This window comes from Crocodylus siamensis, chromosome 11 (genome assembly GCF_052110815.1).
Source record: "Crocodylus siamensis isolate JL-2025a chromosome 11, ASM5211081v1, whole genome shotgun sequence".
NCBI classification, from domain to species: domain Eukaryota; kingdom Metazoa; phylum Chordata; order Crocodylia; family Crocodylidae; genus Crocodylus; species Crocodylus siamensis.
The window spans coordinates 34,433,843-34,454,945 of NC_143405.1; the positions used below are offsets into that span (position 1 = coordinate 34,433,843).

Consider the following 21,103-nt stretch of genomic DNA (forward strand, 5'->3'; position numbering starts at 1 on the left):
CCGACCACGAAGCCAATTTCCCAGCCAGCAGATCGTGGTGGAGCCAAGACCACAACTGGGCAGTTTGGCCAAGAGGTGATGATGGGATACCAGATCAAAAGCTTTTTTGAAGTCAAGATATATGACATCAATCTCTTCTCCCTTGTCCAGGTGATAGGTCACCTGGTCATAGAAGGAAATGAGATTGGTCAAACAAGACCTACCCACAACAAATCCGTGCTGGCTATCCCTTAGAATGTTAGCCTGGGCCAGTCCCTCAAGGATGGCCTCCTTAATAAACTTTTCTAAGATCTTCCCCAGGATAGAAGTCAGGCTAATGGGCCTGTAGTTAGCCGGATCCACTCTCCTCCCTTTCTTGAAGATCGGCACCACATTGGCCTTCTTCCAGTCTTTGGGCACTACACCAGAGCACCAGGAGTTTTCAAAGATCCGTGCCAGGGGCTGGGCTATGACGCTTGCCAGCTCCTTGAGTACCCTGGTTGTTCCTTAAGGAACAGCCACTCATCTTGGGCACTCAGTTCCCCTGCTCTTGAGAACCCCAGCACCTCTCCCACTAATCTCCTCAACTCGTTGAAGCTGGCCCTCTTGAAGTCTAGGGCTATCACCTTGCTGCAGGCCCTTGACACCCTGTGCTGGATGGTGAATTCCAGCAAGCGATGATCACTATCACCCAGATGGTCAAGAATCTGGAGGCCCCTTACCAGGTCATCGCCTGTGGCCAGGACCAGGTCCAACAAGGCATTTCCTCTAGTGGGACTGTTCACCTCCTGAATCAAGTGGAGGTCCTGTATCTCGGCTAGGAACCTCCTGGAATGGTCCGACCTGGCTGGCTGTTCCTCCCAGCAGATGTCTGAGTAATTTAAATCACCCATGACAACTACATCCCTTGCCTTAAGCGCCTCTGCAAGCTGGCCCAAAAATTCCTGGTCCAGCTCCTCCCCTTGGTTGGGGGGTCTGTAGTAGACCCCCACTGTTAGATCCCTCTCCCTATGGCCCCCTTGTATTTTGACCCAGAGCACTTCAGCTTGCTTCTCCTCTAACCCCATTCTGCTGGCGGAGGATGTGTATGGCTCCTTGACATAGAGCGCCACACCCCCACCTTTCCTTACTTCTCTATCCTGCCTGTAAAGCCTATAGCTCCTAAAGCTAACTGCCCAGTTGTGGGATGAACCCCACCACATTTCTGTAAGCCCTATTATGTCTGGGTCTGAACTGGCTATTCTGAGGGCGAGTTCCTCCTGTTTATTCCCCACACTACAAGCATTGGTATATAGGCATTTAAGGCCTTGCCTAGCTGCGTGTGCCACCCCCCAATTTGGGAGCCTGTCCAGACCCCTGTTTCTTACTTTGGCACTCCTTGCATTTGTCACCTGTCTTGATGGTCAGTTGGGGTATCGTTCAGCTCAGTATTGTCTAGAGGGGGTTGCCAGCAGGGCCTCTGGGGTGAATAGGTGGTATGCCATGGTGCTGGTCCAGATGGAAATGGCATTCCCAAGGAGTCAGTCTTCACTACCCCTTTTTTATGGGGTAGACTACCTATGATCTCTTATGGGGAGAGCCTGTTCCAGGCAAGATCAGTCCTGTTCCAGATGTTCTTAATGAGCATGTGCACCCTTGGCACAATGGTGGATTGCTTCATCTTTTGTTTCTTGAATGCTGAGGGTGGTTTCAATGGCTGGGTCATTGGTCCAGGTACTGATGTTGATGGTTCGGTCATTCAGAGGGAGCTATTGTTAGACCTACTGCAATTCTCTCAAGCACCCCCATTCATCCCCATTCATTCAGGAACCCGGTTACATAGGAGGGGTACTATGAGTCGTAGGTTACACAACAGGCATGGGGATAAGAAGGAGGCTTGACATTACAAATCGAAACTTGATGTGACTTATGCCAACTTACATCTATACACCTAAAACAGTAATCACACAATATAAAAGCAGTAAAAAAAAAATAAATCAATACAAACATAATAATTATCACTTATAAAAGTGGATATCTATATCAAAATAGCAGGGCACTTATTTGCAGAGGGGAGAGAAATAAAACTTGATACCTAAGATAAAATATTAAAGCTTATCCTACATCTTGGCTTACTTATATTTATCTATAGGGAATAGAGAGGGATAGATGAAGTCAGTAATGGTTGGGGAAGGGAGAGAATGCATTTTAAAAGGAAAAAGAAAAGAAAAATGGGGGTTTTGCTACACCAGTGACGTGCAAGACCCCAAGAGACCCCGAGGAGGGAGAGTTGGGGCCAGGTACAGCTGTGACCACCTGAGTCCTGTGGGGTGCAAGACCCCCGAGGAGGAAGAGTGGGGGCCAGGCATGGCTGAGTCCAGCTGAGCCCTGTGGGGTGCAAGACCCTGAGGAAAGGTAGTTGGGGCCAGGCCCACGGAAGCTCCATGGCCTCAAGTGAGGGGGTGGTGTGGAGCCCCAGTGAGGGGGCAGAGATGAGGAACCCCAGTGAAGGAAGGGAAAACCAGAAGGCTGAGAGCCCAGGATGCTGATATATATATATATATATATATATATATATATATATATATAAAACGCAATGACATGCTGCTCCAGGGGATGTGAGAGAATCCTCATGAAACCCCGGAACACGGCGTGAGTTACCCCAGCTCTCACAACTGGGTGGGTCACCCACTAGTAGGGTCCAGATGGAAGACCCAGAGAGAGAGTGGGGCTAGAGGCTCAGAGGCCTGATGTAGAGTACCCTCGACCAGTCAATGCTGGGGCCAGGACCAGGATGGTCAGAAGGTCCCTTGTGGTGGGCCCCTGGCTGTCCAGAGCTCAGAGCCTGGGGTTCTGACTGGCCTTGGAGGTGAGGCCAGGGCCTGTGTGGCCAAAGGTCCTGGAGGGACCATACCTGAGGGGGGAAATAGTTTCAGGGAGCTAGGGAGCCCAAATGAAGGCGGGATAGGCTGCCTGAATGGAGGGATCCTAGACTGGAGGATGCCTGATTGGAGGATTTCGGAGCCCAGAGTGGAGCTGGTGAGAGAAGCATCAGTGGATGCCATCTGAGAGACATGGGCTGCAGTATAGGGAAGTTATGGAGCTGCAGACAGTGCCCCCTGGCATTGGGACAAGAATGGGCAGCCTCTCACCTTAATTAACATCTTAATTAATTAAGAACAAGGCATGGCAGAAGAGTTAGGAGGGGGGCATGCCCAAAGGCAAGTGGGGCAACTGGCACAGTGGTTAGTTGGGCAGTCCCACTTTGCCACAAGGATATTTTACTGGCATGATCTGGCAACATTACTAGGACTAGATCACCCTCTTGGAATTCTTTTTCTCTAGTATTCTGGTCATTTCTTTTTTTTTTTCCTTGACTTCTAAGTTATCTTAGGTGATCTGTCTTGTTTTCTTTAACCATTCTTGCAACTCTATGATTTGTCGAGGGCCCTGTTCATACATAGGCTCACTGTCCTTCCAACCTCTGCATATGGTGTTGATCAGGCCTTGTGGCTTATATCCATATGTCAGCTGAAATGGAAAGCATCCTAAGGATGCTTGGGGTACTTCTCGTACTGCAAACAGAAGAGGGGGAAGACACAGTTCCCACCTCTTAGTATCCCCTTGAATACTTTTCCAGATCATAGTTTTTAAGGCTTGATTAAATCTTTCAATAAGACCATCAATTTGTGGATGACATACTGATGTCCTAAGGTATCGTATCTTAAAAGTATCACACACTATCTTGATTACTTGGGACACAAAGTTTGTACCTTAGTCTGATAGTATCTCCCGAGGTATACCCACTTGGGTAATCCACCTAACCAACTCTTCCACTACCTTCGGGGGCCATCATAACTTTCATGGGCACCACATCACATAATCAACAAACACAAGGAGGAACTGGTAGCCGGCAATGCTCTTAGGGAGCAGCCCAATAATGTCCATGGTGATCTTATCAAAAGGCTGTGTCACAATCTCTAATGGTTGTAAAGGGGCCCGGGGTGGTAACCAATCTGAATACCACTGACATTCAGGACAGAATCGGCAGAATTGTTCCACTTGTTTACGCTGGCTGGCCAATACACTTGTAGTGTGAGCCGCACAATTGTTTTATCTCAACCCAAACATCCACCAAGGGCTAGTGTGTGGGCTGTTCTTATCAAATCCCTCTGGTATTAATGGGGTACCAAGATCTGTTCCACTTCCTCCCTGGCTATGCGATAAAGAATATGATCCCTTACCTCAAAGTGAAGGTAACTTGACAGTAACTCTGGCTGCTCCACTACTCCTTCTCGTTTCGCGATACTCTCTGCATATACCTGTCAGAAAGCAAGTTCTGCAGCTTGTTCCTCCCTGAAGTTTTTGCCGATGATCTCTTCTAGATCAATGTCGGGATGGTTGTTCATTTGATCTGGAGACTGAGTCTTTTCTCCATGGAAGCCCCCTTCTAATTCCTCTTTTCTCTCTGTCCCCATCTTGTCTCTCACCCTTCTGCCTCAAACTTGATCTAGTGCTTCGTAAAATATGGCCAGTCCCTTCCTAATAGCATCAGGCATGGGAGCATTCAGGCAAAACCTACTGATATTTCTTCTGATTTATTCATAACAGTAATCATAAGTCTTCGCTGGGGATATGTATATGATTCCCCATGAATACATACCATGCTGATGTTTGTATCTGGCTTGCTGTCTTGAGGGTCAGTTACTCCTTCTTGAATTGTTTGTGCACAATCTGAATCCAGTAGGGCTGGATTCAGGAATCACTGAACTGACCTGTACTTGTACTATGGGTTTTGGTACCCCACTTGTTCTATTAAGCCTTCCAAAGCTACAAGCCACTGTTTTTCATGATCCAGTTCTGGACCTTTCCCCCTCTCTATTTCAGACTCTTTCCCAGGGTCGCTGCTCCCTTAGCCTTTTAGGACACTGCTGGGAGATGTGACTGGATCCACCACATCTAAAGCATATTATTCCACATTCTGTTGGTGTCCTCCCTGATTGGAATACTTTTCCCACTTTCTTTACCATTATTCCTGTCTTGGAATCCTTTCTCTTCCTGTTCTGGAGAAAATTACATTATACTGTTACATTTTCACATTAGTTTTCCAAAGACTGAGTTAATTTAGCAGTTGTGATTAGTCATAAAATAGTAGTTCCTTCACTGGAAGCTGTTCCACACTGTTAAGAAGATGAATAGAAGTAATCTTGATTCTACTCTTTCCCAAAGGTACATGGACCAAAAAGTAACCTTTGCCTGTACACAGGGTTGGGGGGGAAGGTGGGAGAATGGTGCTCTGACATGCTGTAATTACAGTGCATTGAAGCAGACTCAGTTGAATCTGATGGAGCATGCTAAATAGCACACTCCAGCCGCATCCACATCTCACGTACACCACATCCCCACTCCTAAAAATGGTAGCGGGGTACTTTAACTAAAATGCATCGCATAAGTTTTAGTTAAAGCATTTAGTTAAATGGTGTCTGTAATAGGGAACCCTAGCCCTGTCACCAGAAAGCAGGTCCATCCCTTTAAGGCCAGAACTTTCTGGGCATGGAGTGCTGGTAAGGAAAGGGTTAAATGCTGAACTTGGCCAGCTAGTCAGCTGACCAGAAGGGGCAGGACTATAAAAGCCCTGGGCAGAACAGTAGTAAGAGGGACAGCAGTCAAAGGGGAAGGAGTGCCTCCAAGAGTTCCATAGAGAAGCTGGGTGAGTGGTCCAACTATGGAAGCTGTGGAGATGGCAGCTGCACCACAGCAATGACTGTATCCAATTGTAGGGAGCTAAAGCATGAACCTTGCAAATGTAAGTTGACCTGCTGCTTTGCTTGATCATATTGGTTCATGGCGGTTATTATTTTTTCCTTTTCTTTGATTATTTGCTAATACTGGTGGCTTGGGTGAGGCTATTAGGGGATGGAGGAGGCCTCACAGGGGACCCCAGCACCAGTGAGGGTGCAGCATTTAGGGGTGTACATATCCCAGCACCAGTGAGGGTGCAGCACTTTGTCGGGCTGTGGACAGCCCAGGTGCCAAAGAGGGTGCAGCACTTTGCAGGGCTGCAGAGAGCCTGAGTGCCAGTGGAGGTGCAGTGTGAGACAAGGCTGCAGAGAGCCCAAGGAGGACCAGGGGGCCAAATTGTAACAAGGCCTAACACTGGAAAAAGCTAGAGCCTTGGAGTCAAACCCTGTTTGATGGATTTTGGATGGGGAGGCCTAGCTAGAGAGAGACAGGGGTCAGGTCCATGTAGGCAAAAGACCCTAACATACAAAATACAATAGGCAGTCTCCTGCTCATAAGAACATCAACAATAATTTCCATCAAGACATGGCAGGAGAGTAGAGAACTCTGAAGAAGACTCCAAGGACGCCCCCTGTAAGGCGTGGATTAACAGGGAAGATGACACTGTTACAGTGTCCCACAGCTGTTCTGAAGTGCAGGGTGATGAATACATGAGACTCTGTAGGCACATTAATTAGAGTGGCTCTTGGAGATGCCTTCTCAGCCTACTGTCTTCAGACTGTAGATACTAAGCTTCATCACAGTGTAAAGGCCACTTCCCAGACACCCATGATCTAAAATACTCCAGTATGAAGATGGAATAGCACATACTGGGTGTATCTACTTGTGCAATTAATTCTCAGAAAGCTTGCTGTGCAGTAAGTTTTCCCTGCATGCATGGCTACACATGTCCAACAGGAACAGATTGAGCAATGATACTTCTGCCCTGCTGTGCTACTATATTGCAGTCTGGATGCCCTGTGCTGTCATGGGACACTGAGATCAGGCCTTGGTTCTAGAGCATGGGGGGAGTTGTACCACCTCCAGGGCCGCTGCCTCCCACCCCCACCCCCACCCCTGCCCTAGGCAGCTGCTTGCTGCCGAACCCATATTTGGAGCTGGGCTGGAAAAATATCTGCTGCCCCCACAGCAGGCAGCTCCTGAGCTCCAGTTCCAAAATCACAGCTGGGGACTGGGATATTGCTCCCTGCCATGAGCAGCTGCCTGTTGCCAGGGCTGGCTCCTGTTGCAGAGCCAGGGCAGGAGTCTCCAGCCCCAGGTATGAGACTGAAGTTAATGAAGGCATTTTGCTTTGGGGCACCTTCATCTGAACACGCACATAATGAGGATTAACTTGTCACATAATCGGGGACTTTTAAAGTGCTCTGGAGCCTTGCAGTTCAGTCAGGGAATGGGTGTGGAGCACTTTCAATGGGCCAATCACATGACATATTTCACTTCTGCCTATAGTGACACCTGCTCCCAACTTAAGACTGAGCCACTAATAACTACTCATTGAGCACATGATCCAACCTTACAATCTAATCTGTATTTCCTTAACTATGTTGCGGGACACATAATCAAAAGCTTTGGTACCGTTAGAGTATATCACATTCCCTACTACTTCCCCTCTATATAGAGCCTGTCACCATATCATAAAAGGAAATCAGGTTGATCAGGCATAACTTGCTGTTTAGTGAATCCATGCTGGCTGTTCCTGATCACCATCACCTTGTTCTCCTCAAGGTGTTTCACAAATGATTTTTTCAAGACTTGTTCCATGATCTTTAATGACTATCAGGTTCAGGCTAAGTGGTCTATAATTCCCCGGATATACCTTCTTCTGTTTCTTAAGGATGGGCACAATAGGTGGGCCCCTTTTTCAATCATTTGGGACTTCACTGTATAAGCTCTCAAAGAGGATAGCTAATGGCTCTGAAATTACCTCAGCCAATTCCTAGGGTATATCCCACCTGGCCCTGCTGATCTGAAAGCATCTAGTTTCTCTAAGTAATCCCTGATCTGTCTTGCCACTGTTCTAGTCTGTTCTTCTCCTTCCCTACCTCCACTGCCAACTGCATTCATCATTTGGTAGCTGCCCATATTTGTGAAGACTGAAATGAAAAAGGTATTATATACTTGATAGCTTCTCTGCATCATCTCTAACTAGATTTCCTCCTGCATGATGCAAGGACCCTATGGCTTCTATAGTCTTCCTCTTTCTTTTGGAGTACTTGCAAAATCCCTTTTTATTACTCTGTGTCCTTTGCCAGCTTCTTCTCAAACTGTGTCTTGGCTTTCCTTATTTTCTCCCTTCGTGCCCAACACTTTATGCTCTTGCCTAATACGATATTCAAACTTACTGAAGTGACTGCTTTATAGCCAGGCTGGCTTCCAGTTTGCAATTCCCATTCTTCCACTGTGTTAGGATAACTTGCTCCTCCACCCATAAAAAATTTTTCTTTAAAAGTATAGATGCTCTCTGGGGCTCCTTTTCCCCTCAGACTTGCTTCCCAAGGAATCCTGCCCACTATCGATTCCCTCTTATTGAGTGTTTATTCAGGTCCCTTGGCTCTTTACTTGGCTCTGGGCTTTTGTCTCCTCCATTCCTTGGTGAAAGTAGTCATGTAAAGATCCATTCATCTTCAAACTCATGTAAGATTATCTATATCTTTACTGAACATTTGTTACATTTTGTTTTATAAATGATGTATTTGAAGATTTAGAAACAAAAACTTCAAATGGGGAAAGCAAGCGCTACCTAAAATGAAACATTTTTTTTAAATAAAATATTTTTGTAAAATACCAATTTCTATATAATCAATGCTGCTTTGAAACTGAACATTAGAAAAGGGGATTACTTTGATATTAAAAGTATCCTACTACTTTGTTTCTAAAAGAATTTAGAAATAATGGCCTTAGTTAAAGTAGTATATGAAACTAAAAGATTAATTTTTCTCTTGTGCTACAGAATACACATACTTTGCCATTCAAGTAACCTATTATATGGGTTTTACAATTAAAATGCTAGGTTTTTTGTTTTGTTTTGTTTTTTTTATAAAATGGGTGTTGTCATGTAATAGATACTTGTAAAAGTTAATTCAGATTAGGATATACCAGGAGTTTTTAACCTGTGGTATGAGTATACTTGGGAGTACTTGGGATGGCCTCAGGGGTTAATTGGCAGCAGGTGCTGTCGCCACCACTGCCACAGTGCTGCACTACCACTTCCGCCATGCCACTGCACTGCCACGTCTACCACTGCTGTGCTGCTGGTACTTGTCCTGCCTTCATGCCACCAGCACACTAGCTGATTGGCTGTGAGAGAACCCGCCCCCTACTTGTCTGGCCCCTGGGGGACTCCTGCCTTCTGGACCAGCCACCAGGGGTACACTGACCCAAAAAGGTTGAAAAACCCTGGGATATACTATGATTACCCTACATTAACTAATGCTGACAAGAGCCAGGAAGCCGTCTTTCACAACTGACTACTATTGCAGCATATACCCTGTTAAACCTCAACCCCACATGAGGCCCAACAACTAGGGGAACCGACCAATCAATTTCCCATGGGATCACGAGCACGACCACTCGTGGGCCAAATGCAAGCACACACTGCATTCAACAGCTTTATTGAAGTAGAAGCGACTTTGGGCGGGTCTCCACCAAACTGAGGAGCGGCCCAGAACATCAATGCATTCATACATTTATACTTTCCAATCCATACTCACTACCATTAAACCATGCCCAGTTTCCCCCTGTTACGACCACGGCTCTACCCCTGCATTTACATGGAATTGGCTATGCTTTAGCCCATTACCATGAAACTTTCCACTCTGTGCCTGCATGAGGTTGTCACCCCTACTACCTTCAGTCACTTGCAGTTACTTATCTTAAAAGCCTACTTCTACATTTTTCCTCTTGATATATCACTGGTTTCCTCCCCTGCCTGGTTTAAGTTCCTTTATTTCACAACTAAACAAATAGTCAAATGATTAACTATTCAAAGTCCCTAAGTAAACAAACATGTAAAACAAACATTGCAATTCTGCTGACTTTTTAGTATCTTAAGTCTTATGCCTGGTTAAATCTCCAATTTTGGTATAGGCAATGTATGTACCATCTGCAAGACCAAAACCTTTCAGTGTTCAAGCTCAGCATAAATCAGCAAGGGAAAGAAGTGGGAGAAAGAGAGCAGATTGCGAAGAGCCGGGGGGGCAGGGAAGGGTGGGAAAATGCAAGCATAAGTAAACTGCATCAGCCGTAAGACCAATACAAGGGCTTACCATAAATCAGCAGAAAAAGGGGCAGGAAAATGCAAGGGTTTACCATCCTAACATACCCTAGTCATGATCAAGATTTGATATAATGGCTGCCATTAAAATTGGGTTGAGGGAGGCTGGAGATTATTAGTTTGAAATGTTAAATCAATTATCTACTCAGGAAGTAGATAACATTTCCTGCATCTCTCCAGGGATTGACCTTGACTGGATATCTTAAGTCACATACAGACATTGTGAGCATACAGGTGATCATTCAGTTTCCCATGGGGGAAGCAGAACTCTTCTGGGAGAAGGATCTTCTAGGTCTCAATTTGAAAGCTCTCTCTTGTGAGAGAAACTCTCTTGCAATATTGAAGGTTTGTTCACTCCCCACATGGTCTGGTATGGGAGGGTCATGAGTCAACGAGTTTCACTCCCTCTTAAAAGGCTCTTAAGAAGTGCCTAAAAAGGAGAATGTAGGGGGCTTGCGAATGAGTTTAGGGAAGTGGAACAATGCACAGAGTTTATATGAAAGAAGGACTGAAACAGCAGGGCAAGGCTCCCAGATTGGAGACTGCCCCACTGGCTCCAGTCCCCTCCTGGACTTGGAAACCAGCAGATAAGAAGCCACTCTTTGATTCCTGCTCATTCCTCAGACCTGAACTCCTAATCTGAGGAGAAGGCAAAGTGTTGCTGTGCTGTTCCATCAGCTAGGCTCCCAGCCATGGACAGCAAAACAGAGAAGCTGCTTCTTGTTTCCTGCCTGCTCCTCAGAATCATGGTCCCAGTCTGCAGAACAGGTGTGGGGATTTGCCATGCTGCATCCCCCTGCTCCAGGAGGGGCAGGAGAGAGCTGTCTCTACTCCCTGTCTTATTAAACCAGACAAAACCCAGCTCCCAGCTGGGGGCTTTTCTTCCTTTGTTCCTTCTTCTCCACTCCCAGCAACTATGAAAGAAGTGAAAAAGGCTTCCCTGGACTCTGGTCTGGAGAAGATAGAGGAGTCTTGCCACTTCACTAACACCCAGGAACTGAGAAAAGTGGACCTGGCACTGCTTCCCATGTCTTCCCTAGCCTGGGATCATCCTTGTCTGGTAAAGCTCTGGAGCACAGGGGAGAGGAGGTGGCTGCTGGCTTAATGCTCTTAAAGAACAATTTCTAGTAGTGGAAATTTCTAAGGAATTTCCACTGCTAGTAATGAAAGCTTGTTCATGGCCTTAGTAGTTAAAGGTGCCAAAGCTGGGAAAGAAGGTGCTACAAGTACAATTATGTTTGGTCCTGACACACATGATCACTTTCTGATTAACGGGATTGAAAGTAGCCTTTTCAAAACCAGCATGTTGTTTCTTTATGCAAAGAAATACATTAAAGAGAAAAATATTAAAACAACGAAAGGCCTACAGGGTTGGTGTTAAACCCTGACTTTGATCCAAGCCCTTGTCCAGGGCCTGGCAGAAGGGTTACATTTCTATTATGGAAAACGTGTCAGTAAAAAAAAAAAAAAAAAAAGGTTGGTCCTGTTTGTTCTCTTACCAGCCTCCCTTATCTTTATTTAGTTGGACAATAGTATCAATCAGCTAAAACTATGGTACATATAATATGTATACAACCTAATTTAAGTATGCCCACAGAGCATGTTAAACAGAGTACATTAAATCTTACTTCTATATTAACTTAAAAAAATGTGCAATGAAACAGGAATACAAGCAAATATCTCAATATTAATCATTCTTCTATACCAGTCTACATGACCAGGCACTGCCTTAAGGTAGATGTTACACCCCGACTCCAAAGATGAGGGGGACAATGGTTCAATTACCTATGGATCCTGTTGCTCGTTAGCCAGAGCAGAGCAGGGAGCAAACACCAGCACACATTGCTCACAACAGCTTTTTATTAGAATGGAGACGGCTTCAGACGAGGGGCCTCATGCCATAAGAGATGGGGTCCTGCCCCGAACAATAGGTTTTTCTTATGTTTTTATACACTTTGGTTTATACACATTAACATTCACTCCACCTCCATCTCGCCTTCTGTTCCACCCATTTCCCCTCCCATCTCAAGCTCTCTCTCTGTTTACTGTTTGCTTCGTTAACATGAAATTGCCTATGCATTTCATTCATTTACATGTCTTTTTGCTATGAGCGCATGTCTAAGACCATGAACCCTTTTCTTTTGGTCAACGGGCGGACTCTGGTTTATCTACCAATCACTATCCACCCTTTTGCATATGCTCAACTTGGTTAACATGTTATCTTTCACATTCCAATCTGTTTTCTTGTCCCAGATTGTGCCATCCTCCCCTTTTTTGGGCCCCTTTACCTTATCTCATTCCTTGTCACTGGCTCACAGCACACAAACTTAATTGCTGCTTTTTCTTGGGGGAAAAAAAAAAATGGTTACTACAATAAAAATGGCTTCTTAATATAGACAATCGTGTGTGTGTTTCACAACAATTCTATTTATATGGTTTAAAACTATTTGACTAAGCATCTGCAAATTTATTTTAATACATCATTTTGCCTTGTGACCAGCAGCCTTGCTGGGACACAGATCAAAGCCTTATTCCAGCTGCAGACTTAATGTTCCCCAACAGTCTGATTGATGGTCACCCTAACAGTAGATTGAAGTTTTCTGTGAAACCAACTAGTACTCGCACACTGTTGATTTTAACAAGACCATTGTGATGCAAGTTCATCTAACTAATATAGCCCTTCAAGGAAAAGAATTCTGTTGCTCTCAAATGTTCTTAACCCCAAGTCATAAATAATAATTCTTTTAAGGACAGCTAGTTTCTCTCATATTTCATGCATGTGTGTGTCCAAAATGACAAATATACTGCTACAATAAAAGCCCTGAATTGGTAATATTCTGCACTACACCTGAAAGAAACTGAACATTTAAAAAGAAACACAATTCAGGAAAGGCCAAGATATTATTTAGAGTTCTTCAAACACGGGGATCACATTTTTCCAAGTTTGAATAAACTTGCATATGGTGTGTTTGTGAAATACCTTATTTTCTCACATAACATTCATTGTTTCTCACCAGAATCAGCCCCTTAAAACTGAGGTGCATAGGAACAGCAGGGAAGCTGTTTTTTCCCCTGAAAAGAATCAAGCCTGGAAACACTGTACAAGTCTTTCAGGTGCCAAAATGGTGGAGTCCTGTATTAATTCTCTCACTGCCATAACTATTGGCTGAGCACTAGCTTGTGCCAGAAGCAGCAAGTGAGCTGCTGGAAGTATCTTGATGAGACTTGTGAGATAGAAACACCACTTTATTTACAGTAACTTATATAAATAGGGACCTACTGAAATGGTGCTGTGGCTTATCTGTGCAGCCTGCCAGGAAGGCCTGCTTGTGCACAGGGAGCTCAAGATGGCTGTCATATCCACCCCTTGTCACTGACTGGCTAAGATGGCTCCCTGTTGTATGGGCCCACCCCTTCACCAATTGGTTGGTGACCGCTCTCAATCAATCAGTAGTGATGCGCAGGGCCACTGCCTAGAAACAGAACATTGACATTAAGCTGGCTAATCAGCTGAATATGAGCGCTCAATGCAATGCTGTAGCCAGAAGGAGTAATCCAGTTTGATGTATTAGCAAAGTTCTCTCAAGATTGGGGAAAGAGAGGCTATATATGGAACTAGTGTTTCTGAAACTGGAATAACTGTGTTCAGATTTAGTGCTCACAGAAAAGACACACAAGTAAAGTTAAAGGATTTGAAAATGTCCCTATAAAGAATCTGAGAAACCTGACTGTATATCAAAGAGAAGTTGAAGGGTTGGGCTCAACAGTCTGTAGTACCCACAAATCAAAAAGAAATTTGGTAAGAGGACTCTACATCTCATCAGACAAAGGTTAAAAGATCCAATGGATAGAAGTTGAAGCTCGAAATAAGTTGCATACTTTTTAACATTCATAGGATCGTAGAAAAATAGAGCTGGAAGAGACCTTAGGAAAGCCCTAGTGCAAACATTTGAAGGTAATTAGCCATTACAACAACTTAACAAGGATTGTGGTGACTTCTCCATATAAAAGCTTCTAAATCAGTATTTTTATCTTTCAAATACTCTCTAGTTCAGGGGCACGCAAAATATGGCCCATCAACTCATTGTATGTGGCCGAGGGTGGCTGCAAAGTCTTAGGAGCTGGCGGCTCTGGCTGCTGCATCATGCCAGGTGGGTGGATATGTCCTGGCCCTGCTCGTAACTTTTATACCAGCTCCCACCCTGCATGCCAGAAGCCAGAATCTGTGCATACTGTCAGCAGGTTCCCACTGGGGATCAGGGTGACTGCCCAGGACTACAGCTGACATGCTGGTGCAGTTGGTGCACAAGTCAGGAGCTGTTGTAAGTTACAGGGATATACTGCAGCTGCAGGACAGTTCAGATGGAGGTGGGGGTAAGGAGGAGGAAGGTGAGACAGGGGTGCATTCATTGCTGTGGGGGAACCTCTGGCAGCTGCTGCCTAGATCCTGCACCAGGGTTGCCCTTTGGCTCCTGCCCAACTCTTCCCACTGCTGCAGGTCTGGGACCTAGTGGTGGCACCGGTGATGGCGGCAGGGAGGAGCCACAAGAACAATTGTGTGGCTCATGCATTAGATCCAATCGCACCTCTACCTGCATTGTAGTGGGGGCCTTAGATGTTAACCAGCTTATGCCCTACAACTTGAAGAATGAGTGAAAATGAACAGGTGAGCAGCCAAGAGTGGTGAAAGAACAGGTTAGGAACTATTTAGAAAAGCTGGACATGTAAAAGTCCATGGGGCTGGATTCAGTGAATCCAAGGGTGATGAGAGAGTTGGCTGATGTGATGTATCTTGACATTAGCAAGGTTTTTGATATGATCTCCCTGGAAGTATAGGTTGGATGAATGGACTGTAGGGTGGATAGAAAGCTGGCAGGATTGTCGGGCTCAATCAGTAGTAATCAATGGCTTGATGTCTAGTTGGCAGCCAGTATCAAGCTGAGTGCCTCAGGGGTTGATCCTGGGGCCAGTTTGTACAGTATTTTCATTTAACCATTCAGAAGATGGGATGGAGTGTATTCTCAGCAAGTTCACAGATGACACCAAGTTGGGCGGTGTAGTAGATATACTGGAAGGTAGGATGAGTGACTTAGACAAATTGGAGGATTGGACCAAAAGAAATCTTATGAGGTTCAATAAGGGCAGGTGCAAAGTCTTGCACTTAGGATAGAAGAATCCCATGCAGGCTTCACACTAACTAGGAGAAAAGGACCTGGGGGTTGCAGTGGACAAAAAGCTGAATAATAAGCAAATAGTGTGCCCTTGTAGCCAGCAAGGCTACATACTGGGCTGCATTAGTTGGAACATTGCGAGCAGGTCAAGAGAAGCGATTATTCCCCTGTAATCTGCACTGCTGAGGCCAGTTCTTGGCTTCCCACTACAGAAAGGATATGGACATGTTGGAGACAGTCCAGCAGAGGACAACAAAAACACTTAGAGGGCTGGGGCCCATGACTTCTGAGAAGAGGCTGAGGGATCTAGGCTTATTGGTCGGCAGAAGAGAAGATGGAGGGGGGGATTTGATAGAAACCTTTAACTACCTGAAGGGTGATTGCAAAGAGGATGGAGCTAGGTTGTTCTCAGTAGGTGCATCCACACATGCAAGCATGTGTTCTTGCAGCAGCTCAAATAGAAGTGGTGCAAATTTGAGCCTGGGCTTGTGCCACTAGGGGCAAAATAACTCTGCCTGGCTCCTCCCGGATCTTCAGCCAGGGGGAGCTAGGGCCCGGGCCGAGCACCTGTGTTGTCCTCAGCAGTATAAAATGCTGCCCTGTCCTGGCTCCAGCTTCTGGGGTCCAGGCAATTGGTACCTGGGGACACTACCCATTGTGCCAGCTGGACTGCTGCAGCAGCCCTGAGAGTTCTCTGTACCCTCTACCCACTGCAGGAGTCTGGCAGTGGGGGCTGCTGCCTGGCTGTGACCTGCTGGGCACCTGCCAGACTCGGATGGGTACTGCAGAGCCAGTAGAGGCATCTGGCCCTCTGGGACAGCTGCCAGTGGACTGTGGTTGCAGGATTGGCTTTTGTGCAGCACTACTGCCATTTGTGCCCACTACCCAGCCATCTGGGCACCTATCACCCAGAAGATGTTCTGGGTGTGGTGGCCTGCTTTGAACTGTCAAAGCATGTCCTTCTGGCCCCATTTGGCCAGGAGGTCAGCTACAGCCACATGGGCCCAAGGTGCCAGCTCTGGTCCTACCACTGGCCTCCCTAGCTGGAATTCTGGTGTTCCCTATTAGAAAAATGAAAAATCCCTGATTTAAAAAAATCCCCAAATCACTCTCTAAAATACCCCCAAATCCAGGTTCCTCCACAAGTAAAACAAAAGACCACTATAAAAACAGAGAGAAAGACAGAGACGGTAATCAGTTGGACAATGTTTTATTGATATACCTACAGTGTTAAAGCAAGTCTCTTATAATAATAAAGTGAACACTAAATACAGGTTTCATGAATTTATGAATACATATTTTGCTGCCCTCCCACAGGGTGATGGCCCCCACAAAAGGGGTTGGTCCCCCGCACAAGGGCGTGACAACACGAGATGCTACTATGCAGTGGTTACTGGGCATTTATTTAGTACTTGTATAATCGAATTCTAAATAAATGCACAGGAACTAGAGTTACTGTGCAGTAGTACTGGTGAATGCCTTTTTAGTGATGTTACTGTGCACTAGCCTATTAACACTGTTGTTTCTGTGATGTGCTACTGCTCAGTATTATTCAGCTACTGAGCAGTTAGTGTCTCATGTAGATGCGCCCACTTAATAGCAAAGATGCAGTATTAATTGATCTCCCTCCGCAATTACTGAAGTGATTCTAATTCAGCAACAAGATATATATGTTTACTTACATTTTGGCCACTTCCATTGAGAGAAATAGATAGGATGCTGCAATGAGATTAAGAGGGCCTAGGCTTCATTCCTGGTTCTGCTATAGGCTTTCTGGATTTGCTTGATGTACCCTATGCCTCAGTTCCACATTAGAGTGGAAATAGCATTTCACCAAGTGTCTTTAAAGCAGAGAAGATTAAACCATTAGGGATGGTGAGTCACTTTAGATGTTAGGGTGATGAGAGTGAGAAAGCATTCACCCACCCACATACACATGTACACTAGCAAGATTGCAGCTGTTTCAACAATCCTGTTGCTCAGTTTTATTTGGGAAGGACAGATGTATTTTCCAATAGGCACACATTTTTCAAGTTTGTTTGACATATTCCCAAGTGGTATCTGATGCTGTTTACAGACATTAAAAAAAAAAAAAAATCCAAAAAATGTGCTTTACTGGAAGAAGCAGCACATTAATTTGACCTGGTTCCAGTGTCTGTATAGAACAAGCACTTCAGCAGGGCATTTTGGTGCTTTTATTTAAAGCTGATTTAATCATCTATTAGATAAAAGCACTAAAAAGCCCCATTAAAACACCAGCTCTGTACAGAAGTTGGGTGAACCCTGTCCAGCTAGTGCCTCTTCTGAGCATGTGCTGGGTTCAGTGTGGGAGTGCACCTAGTTTAAAGTACAGCGGGGGCACTTTTTTAATGTATGTAAGCAGCCTGAATGTCTTGACATTATCAGGGGTGTAGGCTGTAGCTGTGTTGATCTAAGGACATAGGCAGATATGGTTCTTTGGGTGAATCTGATATCTTTTATTAGACCAACTTAAATAGTTGGAGAACAATCTTTAAACAAGCTTTTGGGTTTAAAAACCTTAGGTTGACGAAGGGTTTTTGAACCCAAAAGCTTGTTTAAAAATTGTTCTCCAACTATTTAAGTTGGTCTAATAAAAGATATCAGATTTACCCAAAGAACTTGGACATTGTCAGTAATTGTTATAAAAAAGTATTCCATTTTCAGACATTAAACAGCTAGTCAAGGCAGACTACTTCCTCTGCTGCTATTCTAATTGTGTAATTTAGCTTAAATTTTACTTTTTATTTTGCAGTTGTTTGGCACTAAAAAAAATAAAATAAAAGAAATGTAAAATGTCACTAATTTCTGTACACTTCTGTATTATTTCAAGGACATCTTTCCCTTTTGGAAGCTAAGTACTTTCCATGCCTCTAATTCCTGTAAAAAGAGAGTAGGGGGTAGCTATGATGGGAAACTCAGTAACTTTCTAGGCATTGCTGATACCGTGTTTCTGGGTGGGTAGCTAGGGAAGTGTCGGGGAAAACCGAAGGATCGGGCCCCAAGGTTACGGTGGGCCGGGGTGGCAATTAGATACGGACAGGTGGGATTAGCGGCGTAGAGTCTGGAGTTAGGGACTCGGAGCGGGTTGAGGAAAAACAGGTGAATTTATTTGACTTACGCTTCAGGCGTAGGCAGAAAGGTCTTCAGTTACAGTTGGAACACAAACAAACAATTAACAACAAAGGGGTCTGTTGGCCCACGAGGTTCAGTCCGAAGACCTAGTCCCAGGGCTGGTCAACAGCTCATAAATGGGGATTACAAACAACGAAACAAACAATAAAACGAACTGTAACACGGTGATGATGAACCGCGTGACGCCAGTCCACAGCAATGGACAAATTGGGTGGTCGTATGAGAAAGCCGAGGTCAGTAGCCAGAAGGTGATGCAGCGGAGACGTCAGTTGGAGGGATGAGCAGAGTCGTAGTTGGTGAGGAAAGCCGAGGTCGATGATTCAGAACCGGGTTAAACAAAGTCCAGAGGGTGATCCGAAATCGTAAGCCGTTAATCAGTTCGAAAGGTAAGTCAGGAAGCCAGATGAACGTAGTCAAAACCGTAATACAATAAGCAATATGAAGCCACCGAAGGAGGAGATCAATAGGCCCTGAAGCCTGACTCAGAGAACAGTCCCTGCAGCAGCAGCCTCTGTCTCTGGTCCACGTGATCTCCCCCCACACACCACCACACACACCACCACCGAGGGAGGGGCTCACAGAACTTTTATATCAATTTAGTAGCCAATCAGCGTGCTCTCCGCAGAGAAATTTCTAGTCCGATTACCTCATGTCAGGTTCTGACTGAGCATGCTCTCAGTCAGGAGCTGACACAATCTGAGCGTGCGTCTGTGGGGAAAGTAGGTCAACAATGATTGACAGCTCCGCAGGTCACCCAGGGGGCAAGGACTGGGTGAGCCTTGGAAATTTCCACTCACAGCTTCAAACCGCGCATGTCAGTTTAACCTCTTCTGTACTGGCAGCACATACTCAAAAATTTCCATGACATGCCCCCTTGCTGTCAGCACAGAAGCTAGAAGGCCGAATTATACCTCCTCCCCCTCGGTGTTGTCGTCGTTCCGAAACTTATCGGGAGAGGGAACGATGGAATACACGTGTACAGACAAAGCTGAAACCTTCCGTGTCAGAATCTTAGAAATACAACTAACAATGAGAACGATAACTAAGAACACGAATAAAAACGATAACAATGGTGTTAACAAATTCGTTAGCCATGACGACACATTAAAGCCCAACCAATTGAATATTCTAGACAGCCATCCTTTTCCTATTCCCGCAATGGAATTGACCTCCTCTGCAATTTTTCGGATTTTGATGATTTGACCTTGTAGTGGGACGCTGACATTAGGGATGGCTATGCAGCACATATCGTGGGACAGATTCAAATACTGGCACAGTCCTCCCTGCTGGATGAGGAGTGCATCTAGCGCCAATCGGTTCTGCATAGTCATGCGCGACACTGCTTGTAGCTGTTGGTCTACGAGGTCAAAACCCGTGGCCGTATGATTTGCGAGTAACTCAACCTGCTCAGAAAGTTGTGCTAATGCTATCCGGGCTTTGGCGATCGCGAGTCCCCAGAAAAAGAGACCCTCAAAACCCCAACTGAGTCCCTGGGCAACTTTTTCCCCACTCGTTAAAGAACTCCACACCGGAGTACGAGATCTTTTATCTCGGTGTGACACAAGGGGACTCGGCGGGTGTGCCGTGGAAGCCTGTAGAGGTGGACAAAATAAAATCGAACTCAAGAAACACTGTACACCTGATAATGTAGCTGGTAGGGTGGTGTACAATCGCCCGTCCGAGCATGCCCATACCATTCCCAAAGGTGCTGGTGTACTCAATTCAGAGCATCGACCTGGGGCAGGAAAAGCATGCCTAGTCCTTTCCGGGGGGCCGGATTGTCTAATGGGTTGTTCCACACCATGGCAGAGAGCACTTACTAACACCGCTCATAATATGGGGTAATAAAAACTAAACCATGAATTGTTTCCCCTGGGGCCTGGCTGAGTTAGATTGATTGTTAATGATTCGTTCCACACCACCAAGGGAGTAGGCTTTACGAGGGGTGAGAGGACGACCTCAGGGTCGGAAGTTTTCCTTCCCCTGGGAACGAGGGTGAGGTGCCAAGGTGGGATAATTGAGCGGGGGTCCCACTTTAGCGACATGTCTGGTCGAGACCAATCCTCACCTTCGGGGTGTATCCCCCATGGGATAGTGGAACAAGCGCATGGAGCTTCCCTTTCCCAGCACTCCTCACGAGGTGGTCGAGTGATTAGCGAGAGAGTGGTGAGATTAAATCCACGGGGCCAAGTGTAACTAGTCAGAATATAGCCTCCTCCCATCAAGGGGACAGAGATATTGATAACATTCTCCCCACTTTCTGAGACCTTGGTAAACCATGTTTCGATGTCAAACGGTACTGAATATGGGATGAGGACCGAATCCTCTACGGACAGAGGGATTTTAAGACACGCGGTCAATCCCTCACCATTCTCGTCGTCTCCCGTGGCATTAGCCCACATTGACAACAAGTACAGAACCGAATTTTGAGACCGCTCAGAATCTGAGATCGATACCGTAGATACAAAAGTAACATATTTACAACACATCAAAACCCAGAGTACTCCAAAGTCCTTTTGTCTTCTTGGCATCTTTGTAGCCTTGTCTGATTTAAGTTGTCACTCTAATTTCCAGGCTCCTCTCAAATCCTGAGGAATGATCCGATAACCTGAAACGACAAACATAAACAAAACAACAGAACGTGTCCTTTTTATCTATAGACCTCTTTCTCCTGTACCTTCCAGCACTTAATAAGGGACAAACAGTTGCCCCCTTGCTGGGAGGACAGGAGCTGTGACTTTAAGTA

At 45.5% G+C, this 21,103-nt stretch overlaps 1 protein-coding gene across 1 annotated transcript; it reads right to left on the bottom strand.

Annotated features, from left to right (window-relative positions):
- Positions 1-19,262: 19,262 nt before the first annotated feature.
- On the bottom strand, positions 19,263-20,888 carry LOC149855720 (uncharacterized). Its single transcript, XM_090022547.1, is given in 1 exon segment — positions 19,263-20,888. A coding segment is annotated over 1 exon segment (1,626 nt).
- Positions 20,889-21,103: the final 215 nt, after the last annotated feature.